The 17800-nt window shown below is 43.6% G+C and overlaps 1 protein-coding gene across 1 annotated transcript; it reads right to left on the reverse strand.

Annotated features, from left to right (window-relative positions):
• Positions 1-2784: 2784 nt before the first annotated feature.
• On the reverse strand, positions 2785-16339 carry LOC124476418 (protogenin B-like). The gene is made up of 19 exons (XM_047033540.1): positions 16273-16339; positions 15310-15609; positions 11874-12018; positions 11622-11755; positions 11232-11528; positions 10953-11112; positions 10590-10837; positions 9714-9878; positions 9295-9600; positions 7678-7863; positions 5649-5744; positions 5307-5493; positions 5043-5170; positions 4664-4834; positions 4098-4280; positions 3814-3937; positions 3593-3728; positions 3347-3448; positions 2785-3207 (listed from the first exon to the last, which is right to left on the reverse strand). Exons 1-19 carry the CDS (start codon positions 16337-16339, stop codon positions 2785-2787), a joined length of 3558 nt encoding a protein of 1185 aa, XP_046889496.1.
• Positions 16340-17800: the final 1461 nt, after the last annotated feature.

A 17800-nucleotide genomic window follows, 5' to 3' on the forward strand; every position in this document is an offset into this window, starting at 1 on the left:
TTGAGGAGGTGATGCACGGGGACCAAAGTACAGTGCACAGGGGTCGATACAGATTATTTACTGGTGAATACCGCATTAAAAGAATTAACACTGCGTAGGCTATCTTGCAGTCGATTCGTACAAATATCATTCCATGCCCCGGATAAACAGGCTAAAGTAGCACCTTTCAACGCAATCTTTTTAAACTACTAACGTTTACGTTATCTATTTGCTACAGTTAGCTTCTTAGTTTAAATTCTTCTTTGTACCAGAGAATGTCTAGTGTTAATGGAATACTGCCACAATGTTTAAGAGGGGCATCACCGCCACCTACGGTTGAGTCGGGTTAGGTGTACAGTTGCGAGCGCCAAGGCTTTTGGGTCATTTGCATGGCGGGAATGGTGACATGATGGGAAAGGTGACGGGACAATTGAAATAGGGCCGCCCAAAAAGCATCCGCCATACGTTTAGTTTTTAATATAGTATATGATATTAAAGTAGTATATGAATGATTAACATGTTGAGTCATAGTCCCAATTTGACACCATGGGCAGAACAGTTAGGCATTCAGGTCAAGTGGATATTTTCTCACTCGCCTCTCATGTCTCTTCCTTAAAAAAAATAGGGTTCAGTGGGTAAATTAGTTTGCTTGGTGGCAAGTTCGTTGAGGGTAGTTCTTTATTACTAATTTTTGTCCAGAATATGTCCAGCAGTAACTTACTCTCCACTCTCCTCTCAAACCTTATATCTTTGTCTATGTCTGAAATGTGTCGTAGACTACACTATCAAAAACAGATAACAATGCAATTTCATGTAGTCTATTAAGAAGGAATGTATCATATTAAACACGGTACAACTACTTCAAGAGAGGTTGAGCCTTTTTCAAGTTATTTTTATTTAAATGGTGAAAATAACTCTAGAGAATCAAAAACGTTGGTTGGTAGTGACTTTGTGCTTTCATACAAGACAAAAACACCATGTTAGAAATTTAGAATAAAATACATGAGGTGGTAAATAATGTGAATATTGAAAAGCATGTAATTACAAAAGCATAAGTTAAATAATAACAAAAAAGGGCAAAATAAAATGTTTGTTTAGCCCTTAGCCCGAATTGTCCTGAGTTCATGACACTGCATTCCACAGGCAACGAGAACATCTAAAAACACCCTTTCATAATACACATATTCAGATGAGAAAATACTTCCAATTGTAATCTGAAAAAAGTTCAAAACACGATGATGCTAAAAAAAGAAAGTCACAATGTAACCGTTTTTACAGGTTTCACTAACACAATCCAACTGAACATCTTGATCTCTTAAGTTCAAAACAAAATGTATTGGCATCCACATAATGTAATCAGCCTTTCTATAACAATCAAAACATTTGAAAATTATATCACATTATGCAAATACTGTGTTCAAATTCAAACCAAAAGTAATGAACAAATAACAGATTAAACATTTCTTTGGTTAGGATTGGTTGTGTCTCAAAGCTATAACATTTGATTATGTTGCTCTTCACTCAGAGGGTAATCATTTGTAGTCAGACTCCTTGTTGTCGTCACACAGAACACAGCGTATAAAACCAATATTTCACCATGCATACATCACTTACAAAAGGTCCATTGTGAAAGTTTAAATCTCTAGCTGATAAACGGAAATTCAGATTCAACATCTGGATTGATCATCGGCCGTCACTGGAAATACACACTGGATCTTTGGTCTGTCGTGAGCAACATCTACTGAATGATTACAAGGATTATCTGAAGGAACAGCTCTACCCTCTGAGGAATAAGACAACTCTTTGGCATCGGCGTAACCGCTGCATTTAGCAATGATCTAAAAGGCAAATGGATGACTCATCTAAGAGACAAGTTATAAAGCTTTCACCAGGATAAAGCATCAATAAATGTACAATGATAAATGCATTCACGCCATCATTAAAAAAGAGATATTTTTTGACATTTTTGGGGAGAACAATATTTTGGCATCCCCTCACAGGTACTATAAAAGTAGTTTTTTGGGTAACTTTTGAGTTTCTTTTGTATTCGTAAAAACTCATTCTTTGGGTATATTTTCTGTCTTTGGATGTTTTCATCATACGCAAATCCCTTTCCATATAAGGCCCTCTTTAAAGCTTTTAAGGTTCAGTGCACTGGAAATGCCAGTCAAACTTTTTTTTTGTTGGTATGATCTTACTCAAATAAAAGTTGACAATATCTAATGCACTTCAATGTTGAAACAAAATACTAAAAACAAAAAAACTTTTCAACCTTTGAAAAACCATTTTCGGGTGAAACAGGAGTAACCTGAACAATAAGTCCTGAAGTATACAAATGCACAAAGGAAAACATGGCTTTTTGTGAATAAACCTCGTCCCCTGAGTTAGAAGAAATACTGCACAACATACTGACAAAGGAGGTAGTAGTGTAAACACGAAAATAGAAACTGAGGTAGACATCCAGCAATAAGGGGGTCAACTACACCCTTTGCTCCAGTGGCAAAAAACTTAAATATAGAGAAATGTATCTCAATACATTTTTGACATTCTGTAGGACATTCATTTTGGGTGAGCTTTGGTTTCGAACATAAACACAGACAAACTGAACCGAGGGAAAGAAATTAGTATAACAACATTCATTATAAAATCCTGAGGTAGACCCGAAGTAAAAACCCTCTTTCCTCCGTAACTGCTAGCTTCCTGATCCGTGCTTCTTAGAAAAGAACCCTGAGGTCCAGTTCAGTAGGCGGGGTGGTCGAGGTGGCGGCAGGGCTTCCTCGCCTGCAGAGCAGAGGATTGTCGGGGTCAGGAGTACGCGGGCTGGGAGGCGTAGAGGCCAGGATGAGACGTCTCCACAGCTGTGAGGGAGCCGTGAAGACAGACGCTCACAGTGTCAGGCACACCCCTGCGGAGGTGGCTCCGAAGCTCCTCCCTCTCCACTGTGAAGCAGGCGTCCCCTTCCTCCGGAGCAGGGCTGTCGTCAGACCCGAAGGACGAAGGCCTGGAGCTTCGGCTGGTGGATGGGTTGCTCGTCTCGGCCTCTTCGTTGGAGTAGTGTCCAGAGTCCCCGGTCTCGTGGCTCCCCTCGCTGGTCTGAGAGCTCTCCGAGTCCCCTAGGGGGCCGTAGAGGATCTGCAGGGAGGAGGGCTGGAGGGGTGTGGAGCCCAACCTCTTCTCATACCTCAGTACAGTCTTCCCTGCCTCATACAGACAGGCCCTGTCCTCAATCTACAGGATCAATTAGACAAAACAATTGTTTAGGCATGTGAGTCACTGTACTTAAATAACTGTACAGATATTTCTATACAGTAATAACAATATCAAAGTCATAATTTAGAATTGACTGTAATTAAATCTGACAACTTACATTGCATATTGTTGTATTGCGTTTTTCCTTTTTAAAGAACTGCCATCTCTTTCTTCTACTGCCAACAGGTCCAGCAGTGCTTATCACCAGGTTGGTACCACCCTAAAACCGTCAGAAGGTACATTTAGCAAAACAGGAAATGCATACTTTCACATCTCACGTGTCACCGTCACTATTAATTCCATTCCTGACCAAAACGGTCTGTCATGTCCTGAAGACACTCCTGTTTGTGAACTCATGTCTCACCTTGGTATCTATGAACGGACTTCTCATCGTCGGCTCAAGGGAATCTGCATTCTGAGCATGCTCAGTGGCCTGGGGCAAACCAGCATGAGGGCCCTGTCCGTTCACCACACCAATAATCTTAGAGTTTGACGATTTCCTGTTTGTATTTGAAGGACATAAGTTAGTCAATAGAACTTCACAAATGGCTGTGGTGCAATCTGTTTTATGTTTGGTGTTTATACCTAGATCTGCCTTTACTGATGAGAATTAAGGCACACATGACGATGCAAGCCAAGGCGATGCACACACCCACGATTATCCCTGTCATTGACCTCTGGTCTATGTGGTAGAGACCATCAGAGAACACTGAAACACAAACACAACACTTAGTTCCTCAAGGGGAATTAATCTCTTTTTGGGCAAACCCTTTATGACTTGGCCAAAAAGTACAGAAAACAAATGTACACATCGACATTCAGCCCGATTCAAAATAGTTTCTTGGCCACACCGTCCCTCCAAAACGTACCGGTCGTCTCGGAGCGTCCGTCAGAGTGGCGGGGGCTCTTGCCCCGGTGGGTGCTGCCAGGCTGCAGGGCCAGCTCCACTATGCTGGAGAAGGGGCCCTCCCCAACCTGGTTGGAGGCAGAGATCTTCACCAGGTAGATGTTGCCTCGCTCCAGTTTCTCCAGCAGAGCCATGGTGTTGCTCCCTGTCAATCACAGCAGGCGTCAGAGAGCACTGATAAACAAGCTTCCTTACAGTCTTCTGGGTGGCAAGGCTTACTAGACCAAGGCTTACTAGACTAAGGCTTACTAGACCAAGGCTAGAACAAGGCTTACTAGACCAAGGCTTACTAGACCAAGGCTTACTAGACCAAGGCTTACTAGACCAAGGCTAGAACAATGCTTACTAGACCAAGGCTTACTAGACCAAGGCTTACTAGACCAAGGCTTACTAGACCAAGGCTTACTAAGAATAAGGCTAATTAGAATCTCTTTTTTAATGTTCTCATCCACAAAACCCTCTGGAGCACGCTGCCAACAGACAGCAGTGTGTAGTGGTCTAAAAGCTGCACGGAGGTTTGTTCCTCACCCTCTCTCTGCAGGACCTGCCAGTGTCCGGCCAGCCAGGCCCTCTGGGAGGCGTAGAGGATGGTGTAATGTGTCACCGCTACGTTGTGTTCCTCCGGCTCTCTCCACGACACCAGCGCTGTGTCCTCCTCGATCAGGGTCACTTTCACGCCCGCGGGCGGCTGGCTGGGTGCTGTAAGACACAAGAAGGAGTCTCTTTCATAACTTTATAAACTAAATACATATCTAAAACCAAGAAAGATATCTACTATGATGACAAAATGCACGTAAGCCCAGTGCAACTTTAATAGAGGAAGGAGCTGTAATCCTCCAGGGGAAGGCATCTACTACACTAGCTGTCATCACCCAGGGCTGCAGGCATCTTCAACGAAGAGTCTTACCTGATGGAAGAGTCCGCTGGTAGACCACAGAACTCCAGGGACTGGACAGCTGGTCCACATGGAGACGAACTACAAACTCATAACGGGTGTTGGGTTCTAGATCGTTCACAATCACACTCTGGTTGATACTGCGGGGGGGAAAATACAACGACAGAGAAGAATGTTCCATGAACTCAAACACAGTAACATATTATCCCTGTGTGCAAGCGTGAATGTGCCAGTAGTGTCTAAAAATCTGTTCTCCGTGACGATGCACCAACTCACGTTTGCAGGTAACGTATGTCGGAGGAGTTGTGTGTCCCGACTGGAGTGCAGCGAGCGGTGTAGCTGACGGTCTTCCCTGAGGTGAAGGCAGGACGGCTCCAACGCAGGACCACTGCAGAGGAGCTGTTTGCCCGGGCGTTCACGTGGTCAGGGGGAGGAGGAGAAGCTACCAGGTGGTCTCGAACCGCTGCAATACAAACACACACAAACACGCACACACAAACACACACACACAGACGCACATGTTCAGTCTGGCTCTCATTGGCATTTAGAAGTCACACGGATCCATTCTGGTCTCAGGTAAAATGGTTGTGGGAAGTCTTTGGTAGATCGTTTACTCACACACACATCCTGGAGTGCTGACAGTCTGGTCGGCCTGATAGCCGTCTCCCAGTAGGCTGAAAGCCAGTAGTTTGACATGGTACTTCCGCCTTGGATCTAAACAAAATAAAATAAATTAAGTGCGTCTTAAACAAGCCATGATACTAACAAAAATGTATTAAACCAAAGCAACACTTAGAAATAAATCAAAACAGGCAGAAATATCAGTCAAGTCACATTTTTCAGTTAACAGAGCATAGCTTTCACAGTGGTTTAGTGCTGGAAGAAAAATGCCTTTGTCTTTGCCTGCCACCACCCATACACAGACAATTCAGGGTCTCTGGTGTCACCCCAATCTATCATGTGTTACCATAGAGGAAGAAGCCCTGGAGGCCCTGAAATAGTGGTGACATGACCATTGAACTCCGTGATGGACACACTGTCAGTCCCCATTGAAAAGGTTCAATGGCAAAAATACAAGACAATGTCACAGCATAGAAACATGGCCAGCAGTCTGCACTGCAGTATGCACACTGGAAGAGGTAAAGGCAAGGCACTTCAGGTGAAATGAGGTCTGTGCACATAGAAAACATACTTAGAACCTGTAAGAAGTTTCAACAATAAATCAAACCCCAAGGAAAGGACCATACAAAAAGCTTGTGGGTAATAGCTGCATATCCTTTCCCCCTGAAATGTGCAATTAAAATCACTGTCCTTTGGCTCAGGGATTCCTTTGAAGACACCACCAACTCTCCTACTAAACCAGGACGTTTTTAGGGAGCGTTAAGATTTGTTTTATGCTTCCGAGTGTGAAAGGTTAGCCTGTGGGTATTGACCAGTGGAGGTGGTGTGTCCAGGCCTGCGGAGGGGGAGGGGGCCAGGGGCAGCCTTCAGCTGCTGGGACCAGAGACCCCTGGGACTGGGGGGTTTGACTGGGGCCAGTAGGTCAGGCTAAGATAGAACAGAAGGAATCTGGGCTCTGGAGTGGGGCCCCTTTTTGTTCCCTCTCAAAGTCCTTCACGCTGCGCCCATTTTAGCCTTCAACTTGAAGGTGGCGGAAAAGAAATAGAACTGTTATAACACAGGCAGTTATCAGAAGGTGATCTCATCAACTAGGGGTGAAAAAACCTGTCCATCCATTCCAGGAACCTATGCTCATCTAATTGCCCTCTGATTGCGTTTGCTAAACCACAAAAGTCTGTTAATTAACTATATGACCATACTTTTCAAAGTCCACAGACACAGACTAACTAACTAAAATGATCTTCCTGTCTTGAACATTTTATATAATTAACCTTGCATTATTTACATAGCAGACTGGAGCTGAGAGTAGGGTGGGATGCAAATCCAGCTCCACAGTCTCAAGTCCAAAGGTCACTGGCCTTCCCAGCTCCGGACAGTCCCAGAGGGCTTTGTGCGAGCCCCAGTGTCCAGCTGGACGGGGGTGGGGATGGGCAGTCAGGGTCTCACTGGGCAGGGCTGGCCCTGGACCTGAGGCACAATGGCCAGGAGTAATTATGCAAGGATGAGGATGGGAAACTGGGAAGGGAGGGCCATCTGGGCTCTGAACTCTGACCCTGGGAGTCTGTGCTCCCACAATACTGGAGCAAGGCTGGAGAGGAAGGGGCTGCTGTTTAGGAAAGCAGGATCAGACCTTATCGATTGGCCAGGAACACTGAGGAATACTACTGCCCACTGAAAGAACAACAGGCTCATTTATCTTCAAGGTGTAGGGTTCTCAATCTACGATACTAAACCATAGACACGGCAATAGGTTCAATGTATCGAGTACAGACACATTTTCTCTGTTAGTTGATTCAAGAGGTACCAGCATTCAAATGAGCATATCTCCTTCAAATATTTCCATATTTCAGTGTATGATACGTCATTTGAAAGATAACAATCTGCACTTGTCTGATCCGTAAAGAACCTGAAAAAATGCAGACTTACATGCAGATTAAAACACCAGCACCTGTCACATCCTCACTTCTTCCCATTCAACACTGTGTATTTAAGCTCGAGTTCATCCTTAAGAGGCTGCATCACTTACCGAGTCCACTGATGGTGTAGTGAGAGTGCTGTGGAGGGATCTGGATGGCGGGCTGCTCTGGCTGGCCTTCCTCGTGGTAACAGAGGCGGTAACCATGAACAACCACAGTTCCCAGAGTCGGCTGCCACCGCACTGTGATGGAGGTACAGTTGACAGGCTCCAGCTGCACCAGTGGGGCCAGGGGCACTGCAGGGATACAGAACAGCTGTGGTAAGGGACAGTGTGTGCATCCTCCTGTTACAGGAGTGGGTGGGTCCCACTCACATCACAGAGGAAACAAAACAGAGGGCATAGAAAAGACCAGTGTTAATCAATCAGAGCTAATCTACAGAATAGGCCATTGAAAGTCAGCAATCAGAAACCATGCAATTGTGATAGTTTGACTTTTTACTCAGCACCAATGGCAATCTTCTTTCTCTCCATTAAATGTACAGTAGACCTAATAAATATGTTACTCTCCAATTGATCTTATTGATTCGAGTTGGACTCCTTTCCATTGCCTTTGTATCAGTCTGCATTCCCTTTGATACATCTCTTTATGTTTGCATGAATGATCCTGTTTTTAAATAGTTGTTGTCCTTTTATCATGTTACATTTAGAAAGTTGTGAAGTGTCACTCTTAAGGTGATAGATATTTTTTACTGAGTGCTAAATTAAAATAGTTAATACATCACCATCAGATAACTAGAAACTTTTCATGACAGCCAAGAACTACAGCGTGAAACTGTATTATCTCTTTTGTGTGAAGTGACTTGAACAGACACAGCTGGTTTCACATTTACCCCCACCTACAAACACACACACAACTTCAGGAGTCCCATCCATTCAGCTTGACACACAGGTTTACAACCCTGTCTGAAATGTTTGTCTGAAGATTAAAAATCTCTGTCGGTTGAAGCCGAAGAGCGTTCCCCTTTACCAACAGCACTCCTTCATGTTCAAACTCATAATATTGTTTAGGAAGATAAACAACCTCCCCCACACACCAGGCCATGAAGAGAGCCTATTCTTCCCTCGACACAGACGCCTGGGGCCAGGTCTTTATGACCCGTGACAGAGGCCACTCTAACACCACTGACAGAGCAGGCCAAAGGTCCCTGGGTAACCAACACAAAGGCTGTGGGACAAGGGCAGTCTCTAGTCCTGAGCTGGCTAGGCTGCACGGGGCTGGCTGCTCTTCACAGAATATACCAAGAGTTTTCAAACATGTGACAAGACTAGCCGAGCAAGCTCAACCAACCATGACTCGGGCACTTTGTGGACGGGCAAGGTGCTCACCTACTGGGATGTGACCCGTTCTAAACAATATTAGATGTGAGACACACTTGAAGAGGCCCCTCACCTTCTTCACACCCATCAAAGAAACCTAAATGTATCTCTGAGCCTAAATCGGGCATTCTCTCCCATCGCCCAATCAGAGACATCAGCGTGTTCCGCATTCTCTCCCATCGCCCAATCAGAGACATCAGCGTGTTCTGCATTCTCTCCCAACGCCCAATCAGAGACATCAGCGCGTTTTTCAGACACGTGCTAGGACCTGTGCACATCCAAACATCGTCAGGATGTCATCAAGCCCACACGTCGTGTCACATCCAGCATCTCCGCGTGGGACGTTACCTTTGGTGCTGGACGTCCTGGGCGTGCGGTGGGAGGTCCAGGCCGAGGGCTCGCACCAGCCCACGCGGGTGGCGGCGGCCATGCGGAGCAGGTAGATGGTGTCAGGCTGGAGGGCCTCCAGGAGGTGCTGGGTGCTGTTCTGAGGCAGCTCCACGCTGCTCACCGTGCTGTCTGTGGCTGTGCGGTACGACAGGCGGTAGGCAGACACCCGGCCGCGGCTCAGCTTGGCGGCGAGCGGCTGCCAGCTCACTTGGATGTCGGTAGGACTGTTGCTGGTCAGACTGAGCTCTGGAGTACGCAGGGGCACTGAAGCAGACCACAGGATAAGCACACGTCATTCACCTGGCTCAACCTGACTTTTTTCCAAGATGACTGGTCATGTTATTATGAGATAAGAGATGCATTATTTCCCTACTCACCATCTTCCAGGGTGTGTTGACTGACTTGGTCAGACATGCGGCTAGCTCCCATAGGCATGTAGGCCACAATGTAAAAAGTATAGTTCCTAGCTGACTCCAGGTCGTCGATGATGTAGCTTGTGGTGTCGTTCCCAATTACAGCTTGGTATTCTTCGTTGTTTAGACCTGGTTGAAATGGATAGGGAGAGAATGACAAGGGTAGTTTTAATGCAATTTGCTTCAATTAGGTCGGCTCCCCTTAATAGAGCTAACAGGCTGACATGAAAGATAACTTGGCATTGTGTAAACAAGGGCGTGTCTCTGTCAGAGTCAGCCTGTATTATCCACATGTCCTTCATATACTCTGTAAACATCAAGCTAATGCAGAGCAGAACCGCGTTTCTCTTAAGTTCGCATCATTCCTTTCCCCCCTCCAGGCCTCCTGAAACAGGCGTACTCAAACGAGGAGAAAAAAAAAGTTTATACTACTCTCATATTCTCGGAACTCGTTTCAAAGACTCATCTCTGCAACCCCAAATTCCACGTTTGTGGGTTCATTTGTGTCAACTTTTTCAGGCTTTTAAAGCCTGTCTTTCCCTTTTAACATTGAGCAGTGAGTTGAGGAGTGGACAATGACAGGCCAGTCCTGTTGTTATTTTAGTGAAGCTGCCATTCTTCTCCTTGACCTCTGATCCCCTTGGCAACAACAGATGGCCTCCGCTAAGGAACGTTGGCCACATATAAAAGAGCTACATAGCTCAGTGAGATGAACATTCCCCTCTCTAAAAGACACACATACCTTTCCAACACACTATATTTCATCAGGATTCTACATCATCAAGTTCAAGTTCAAATCAAAGAAATAAAGAAAAAAACTAAACATAAAATCAGCTTTACCTTCAGCTTTCATGTAATGAACGGAGTAGGCGATGACTTTGTCAGTGTTGTAGAGCGGCCTCTCCCAGGCTAGCAAGATGGCGGAGCTGGAGATGGTCTCTGCGTGGACGTTTCTGGGTGCACTGGGCCTGTCCTCTGACATCACCACGATGAGGCGTGCCAGGGACAGCATGGAGCCCTGCTCATTCTCTGCCAGGCACTGGTATATGGCATCGTCCTCAGGGATGATCTGAGTAATGACCAGTTTGCTGGGAAGGGGGGCAAACACATAAGACATCAACATCTATACAGCCCTTCATCATCATGAAGACATTACCCAAGACCTCTAGATTCAGATTATGTCGTGTGCGCTGGGGCTGATACCTGTTATACATCTTGATCCGGCCATTCAAGCGCACCTTCTCTCCATTCTTCAGCCAGGTGATTGAGGGCGAAGGAACCCCTTCAGCCTGGCACATGAAGCGGGCAGTGCCAGCTCGAGGGCGCGTCTGGCTCTCTGGCTTCTCTACTATGGACGGAGGCACTGGAGGGACAGAAAAGCAGCCAGAAATTAGAAAAATAACAGTAGACAAAAGAACTCTGGAAATACTGCCGCATTTGTTCTTCTGTGTCTGAAACATAGAAGGTAAATGAGGAGTTTACCCAGTACGGTGAGGTTGGCCACAGCGATAGTGTAGTTCCGTGTTCCGGGTGTGGTGGCCCTACACAGGTAGACTCCGCTGTGCTGGGGCTTGACATCTGCAAGAACCAGGTTTCCACTGCCGAGCACCCTTGCGTTGTACACATCTATGGGCCTCGTGTCAGCCCTGCTCCAGGAGAGAACGGGTCTGGGGTTGCCTGTGGCCATGCACTCCAACACCACTGTTTGGTGAAGGGGCGCCGTGACATTTTGAGGTCCGGCAATTATCCTGGGCCTCTGTCGAGGTTTGGGGCCTGTGCCTGGAGACAAGGGTGGATCAGTATCAGCATGTAAGTATACATTTCATCCATTCACAGTCAGTGTGTTTAATCTCCATGTATACACACCTAGACCCAAGCTGACGGTCAGTGTTGCCTCTCTGCTCCTTATTTGACTGCCGATGTTTGTGACCACGCATCGATATTGTCCAGCATCCTCCATTTGGACGTTGTAGATTTGAAGAACACCATTGGGCAGAACAGTGATTCTAAGAGCAGAGGAACATGGAAAAACATGTATAACGGCATACAACAATCTAACTACAGTTGAAGACGAAGTAAGAGACAATTAGAGTAGAATGATAAGAGCCTGCATTGATGGAGTACCTGTCTGTCTCCAGGGGTAAGATGCTTTGGTTGAGCTCCCAGGTGATAGAAGCAGGAGGGTTGGAGGTGACCTGGCAGGAGAATCTGGCCTCTGAGCCTGCAGTCACCATAACAGGTACAGGCTGCACCACAAAGGGTGAGATGTCTGGGACACAGTGGGGTAAAACGGAGTAAGGACTACCATTCAGACCCAGACAGAGTAAACAGGGTTTTTTCAGTTCAGTCAAGGGAAGACAGAGGATAGACATAGAAGGCTGTTCTATTGATGTATGTATGATTTTTTTAACAATAACAATTGTCAAACTAAATATGTTGATTTATTGATATTGTAAAAAAATAAAAATACAAACTAATCTCAACGGTATATAAATACATATTTTTCTATGTATTCATTTTTCATACTTTATTATTTTTCATTGCTTTGGTGGCCCATCTGTATTACTCTAGAACACTCTGGAACACTATTGGGCCACAGGGTCGGAATCACTGTAAACCCTAATTATGGTAAGTAATCATCATAGAGGGTGTTTAACATTTTAGGCCACCAAGATCTCGTCTTTAAGTGGTTATCAGGTCCAATACTGTCCAGCTGCTCTGATCAATAGATCAATGGAAGTGGCATTGAATGATGCATGACTAATCAATAGGCTAGCCCTACTCAGGGGGAATTACCCATGACCATTTCTCAGCAAAATCAAACCTTATTTAGGCCTGAATTGGTATGATTTTAGACAATGACTGAAATCTATTGTGATTCTGTACTTAGTCAAGTTTAAGAGTAATTCTAACCCCACACATCTTTGTGTTTTATGCTTAAAATCAGTTTGTCTTAGAGGTTATTTTTTAATTTATTTTTTTACGTCACATCCCAATGTAAAATAGATATATTTTGTCTACACACCAAAATACCACAAAATAAAAACACAAATTAAGGGGATGAAAAATTACCTATCTATGAAGTGTTGAAAGATGATGTAACCCTAATCCATTGGTGTAATAACCCTTTCTCCCATCCCCCAAAGTCCAAGATGGAGCAGGTCAATAATGAGTTAAAGGAAATCAATGCCACTATGTTTCTTCCTCTAACAAGAACCATTTAAATGTTGTAAAGAAGATCTGAATTTGAAGGTTAATTTCATACAATTACACATGAACAGCTGGTCACTACTCCAACACATTAAAGGGTAGGCCTCACTCATGAGGCTGGCTTCTTTCTTATGTTATAATATTGTCACATAGCTGGAAATGTTGTTAATGACAGATTTATATGTCATCCCTGTATCTGAGTGGATGGATTTCAAGACTAAGAAGAGTCAATTTATAATCCAGTTAATTAGGACAAACCCTGAAAACAGGTTCTGGCTTGTGTTATTCAGAGCATACAGAAGTAATTTTCATGGAATCTATTAACTTCTAAAATATCAAAGCAGCATCATCAACTACAGCAGAATATACCTAGAATATTCTGAAGTAAAGTCATGATGTCCCTGTTGGCATGGCCACGGCAGACTGCTTCACTAATATGGTCAGCAGTGTCGTAAAGAAGAGATCAATGACCAGGTCAAACAGCACAAAGGTTCTCCTAAAGAGGTCAAGGGTCAACTCAACCCCCTGTCCATCCAATCTAAAAAAAAAAAAAGGGAACCCAGCCCGAGGTAAGTTTGCCTTTTGTCTACAAAACCGGGATTTGTATATGCTGTCCATAAGCATTCTAATACCTCATAAGCCACATCATATGATGCAACTGTGGTGTGTTGTTGTTGTTTCAAGAGAGTATGTAAACATAGGTAGTATGTAAACATATGTAGTATGTAAACATAGGTAGTATGTAAACATAGGTAGTATGTAAACATATGTAGTATGTAAACATAGGTAGTATGTAAACATAGGTAGTATGTAAACATAGGTAGTATGTAAACATATGTAGTATGTAAACATAGGTAGTATGTAAATAAAGACTCAGAACACTAGCCATTGCAGCTCCTGTGCTGTGACCAGTCACAGAAGCTGTGCTGTGTCAAGTGATACACATCATTATGAGAAATACACAAGCAGCACCAACTAGTGTGCTTGGCCATTTAACAAATGCATGGGAGAACCTAAGCTACCATTGCAGAGTGGAGAGACAGACTACATGTCTTACAAAGGAACTGCGTGTGGTTGACAATGCTGAAGAGGGAGAAAGGATCCATGTTTGAACCAAAGGACCACAGGACCACCAAACCAGAGCAGCCCAGTGACATCACAAAGCCTTTCCCATGTGACCTCTGACCCTCTGGTCTTCTGGACAGAAGGGGAGCAGTGGGGGGGGGCTGACCTAAATCTTAACCCATTAAGTTCCAGAAAATCCCCATGATCAAGTTGAAGATCGTGGTATAGCTTTTTAAAATGTGTGCTTTCGTTATCTTTTTACTCTTCACTACACTAGGATGGCTACCTGTTCAACAATCACAAACAAATATGAACTCATTTGCATGAAATTATTTTTTGCTTGTTCCAGAAGATTGTGTAAAGGAGTAAAGGAGATTTATGCAGATTTGTGATTTATGCAGATTTGTGGTTATAATATCTGTCTACGATTATTATTTTAGAGAAGCATATAATTACCCCTTAAGATATGGCTGTAAGACTACTCTCTGAACCAGAGCACAGCTTGTCCAGAGCACAGCCTTGTCCATAGTGGGACTGACCTTGTGAACAGACACAGCTGTCCTGAGCACTGATATGTGGACAAATAGCCTGAAAAACAAGTCTTTTCTCTCGGGGCAGTCAGGGGCACTCCTAACAAAAGAGGCAAAGTGAATGGCCTTTTAGAGATTCCTCTGTGTGGCAGACCATAGACCAATCACCCAGAGCAGAAGCCTGCACTCACAATACAAGATAGCCAACACGAGAACATGGAGGATACTCTAACTCCAACACCTTCTCTAGAAAAATGAACATCTGATCAAAAGAAACAAGGAGGTATCTCTTGGTATGAGTTTGTAAATGTTCCTTAAAGCACAGCGATTACATAAACAATATCAGGCCTGGTTTTAGCTTCTATTACCTTCTGATATACTTTCTATCAAGGATTGTTCTTTAAAACAAGTATTTGACTGCCCTACAGCCTTTAGCATCAGGACTACCTTCTCTCTGGAACAATGTGTGACTTCTAATGACATAGAAATGGAACTGTAGTGGCTATGGTGACTTTAGAGGATTTTCCTTCATAAATAAAAAAGAGGAGGGGTCCATCTGCGCACATCTCCAAGGTAACGACCTGTGACCCTGACGTTGGGACATCGTGACAACACAAGGTGGACAATACCATGGGCTTTAAATCCTCATTCTTCTCGCTCCCAAAATGAACTTGCACCATGAAAATGTAATGGTGCTGAGAATAAAAGTCCTACTGCTCACAACACCATATTGTTACCTTGAGTTCCATACTTACTTATGATAGTCAGACAAGATCTTTGGCTCAAGATGGCTCCATATTTGTTTTGAGAAAGGCATTGATAGAAGCCTTCGTCAGAGTCTTCTCTGTCACTCTTCACCTCTGGGATGTACAGCGAGCCGTTGGAGAGAAACTGGATGTGTTCACTCTCTAGCACTTTGAGCCCATTCTTTAGCCACTTGATAGTGACTGGAGGGTGTCCATGGGCCTGGCAGTCTAAAACCACAGGATCCTTTGGTATCACGGTGACATCGCTGGGCTCTGTGATGAAGGACAGCTCACTAAAACTAAAAACAGCTGAAAATAAATAGAGGGAAGCATTATCATCAAGTATCTGGGATACAAGGGGAGGAAATGGATAGTGACACAAAATTACATCATGCCTTCCAGCTGAAACAAGAGGAGAGTCAAGTGACTGAAGGACTGTGGAACTAACACCGTTTTTGTATTCGATGAATAGCGAAAACTTAAAAAGAGTATTGAGACAGTTGCATGTGGTAGATGCATGAAGAGATTCTTATACAGCCTACACAAGAGCGGCTTCCTGAAACATAATTATGCGTTCTCGTATGTGTTCAAGAAAACACAGCAAATATTAATTGCGGCGAATGTGAAAGTTAACGAAAACTGGAAATAAGTAGTGATAGTCAATAGAATAGGTGATCAATCAAGCAGCATGGGACCGCAATTTCAGCGAACTATTAAAAAAGGAGGATGTTGGCCAGGTAGAAATCAATCAGTTATTCCTTAAAAACTCTTACTGTGTCATAAATCCCAATACCATTAAACCATGCAACGTAAATTCCCATTTATTTTCTCAGGTAGCCTAATCTATCCGCCCAGACGTTGTGGTCATAGCGGTTAAAAAAAGGCTATGGTCATCCGGTCACTCACGAACCATAGGCTCTGGCTAAAAATGTGTCACCTCCACCAGAAATGATAAGAAAAACTATTACTTACTTGTGAGTCGAAGAAATAAAACGAAAAACAACAAATGCTGTAAAAGTTTCATTTTAAAATGTGCCATTTATCCAAATTGTTCTGTCATTTTCACTCTCGCGGACCTATAGGTTCCCCATCGTCCTCCGCGCCTCTCCAAATTATTAATGACACTGTTGGTCCTACTCCAGTGGTAGAAACCCCTTCCTTTTAGCGCATGCGCACCGACACTCAACCAATATTATGTTCGCATAACTGGAACTAGGCCTAAATATTGCGCAACCATAATATTGACAGTTTACCGAAATTGTATTTCGTACTTTGTTTGGATTGATAACATATATTGGTCGCTAATTAACATGTAGGCTATAACGACACATATTTTGTCAAGCCATTTTTGATTTTAGTATATTCCACTATTTGAATGACAGTTGATGTTTAATGTCATGAGCTTGAATAGTCATGAGATTGCTATGTATGTATAAAGCTAGCAGAAACTTTTCTTTCTAACAAACAACGCTTTTCTTTCTAACAAACAACGGTGTGACTATGCTGTTGCCAAGCAGTGGATGAAAAGTGATCAGGTTTCAGTGGAAGCTGCTCTCATCAAACTTGATCATTATTAAGAAGCATTGATGACAGCAAGTCAGCCGCTTAATGAATTCAAATATTGATCCACAGTCTGTGCCTCGTGACAATGGTCCTCCTGTCCCGCTGTACTCATTCAATAGCTACAATGGGCTTCAGCTGTGAAATCAGCTGAGCTGGATCAGCAAAAAAATGTCCCTTAAGCATATAGGAACATTCAAAGTGATTAGAAATGTTTGCCCACATCCATGTGATTTGTACCAGTCATCATAAAACAAAGATACACAAATGTATTGGATTCATTTCAATATGGATTCACTGACTACTTTTCTAAACAAATATATATTTGTAACAACCTATTTTTATATCACGGGATTCTTGAATATTGAAAAAGCTATCCAATCAAATGAGATAGAGTGCAGTGTGATTATTTATTGATTTGGGCTAAACATTGATTTTATGATTTTAGACAATACTCAAGCCAAAAGTCAGTGAGGAGAAAATTATCAGCTGGCCAAAGATAGTTAAAATCCTCTCCATTTTACTGATGTCTCTGTACCAAAAAGAAAAGAAAAAAGTGTGTTTATTTGTCTTCGGTTTATGAACAAGTAGTTTGTTGTATTTTTCAGAGGACTGATATCTTTCAGGTGTTTCAAAACAAAAATATAATCTACATTATAGTTTTTATAGTCTTCTACAAACAATCTCCATGCAAAAGGGTGGCTTCTTCCTTGTTCTGTCTTGCTGGTCAAATCTGGTGACTCAGGCAGGAGGTGGTAGGTGCCACATGGCTTAAGGTCAGGCTGGGAGGTCATGATCAATAGAGTAAAGGTCATTAACATGTTTTGAATATTGTGAGGCCATGGGAAAGGGGAGCCACGGCCAACCGACTCTGCTCTGATTGGTCAAAGGCAGTGTCTGTGGTAGGCCCCTCCCCCCAGTGACCTATGAGGTCAGTAGA

Source organism: Hypomesus transpacificus, chromosome 14 (genome assembly GCF_021917145.1).
Source record: "Hypomesus transpacificus isolate Combined female chromosome 14, fHypTra1, whole genome shotgun sequence".
In the NCBI taxonomy this organism is placed as follows: domain Eukaryota; kingdom Metazoa; phylum Chordata; class Actinopteri; order Osmeriformes; family Osmeridae; genus Hypomesus; species Hypomesus transpacificus.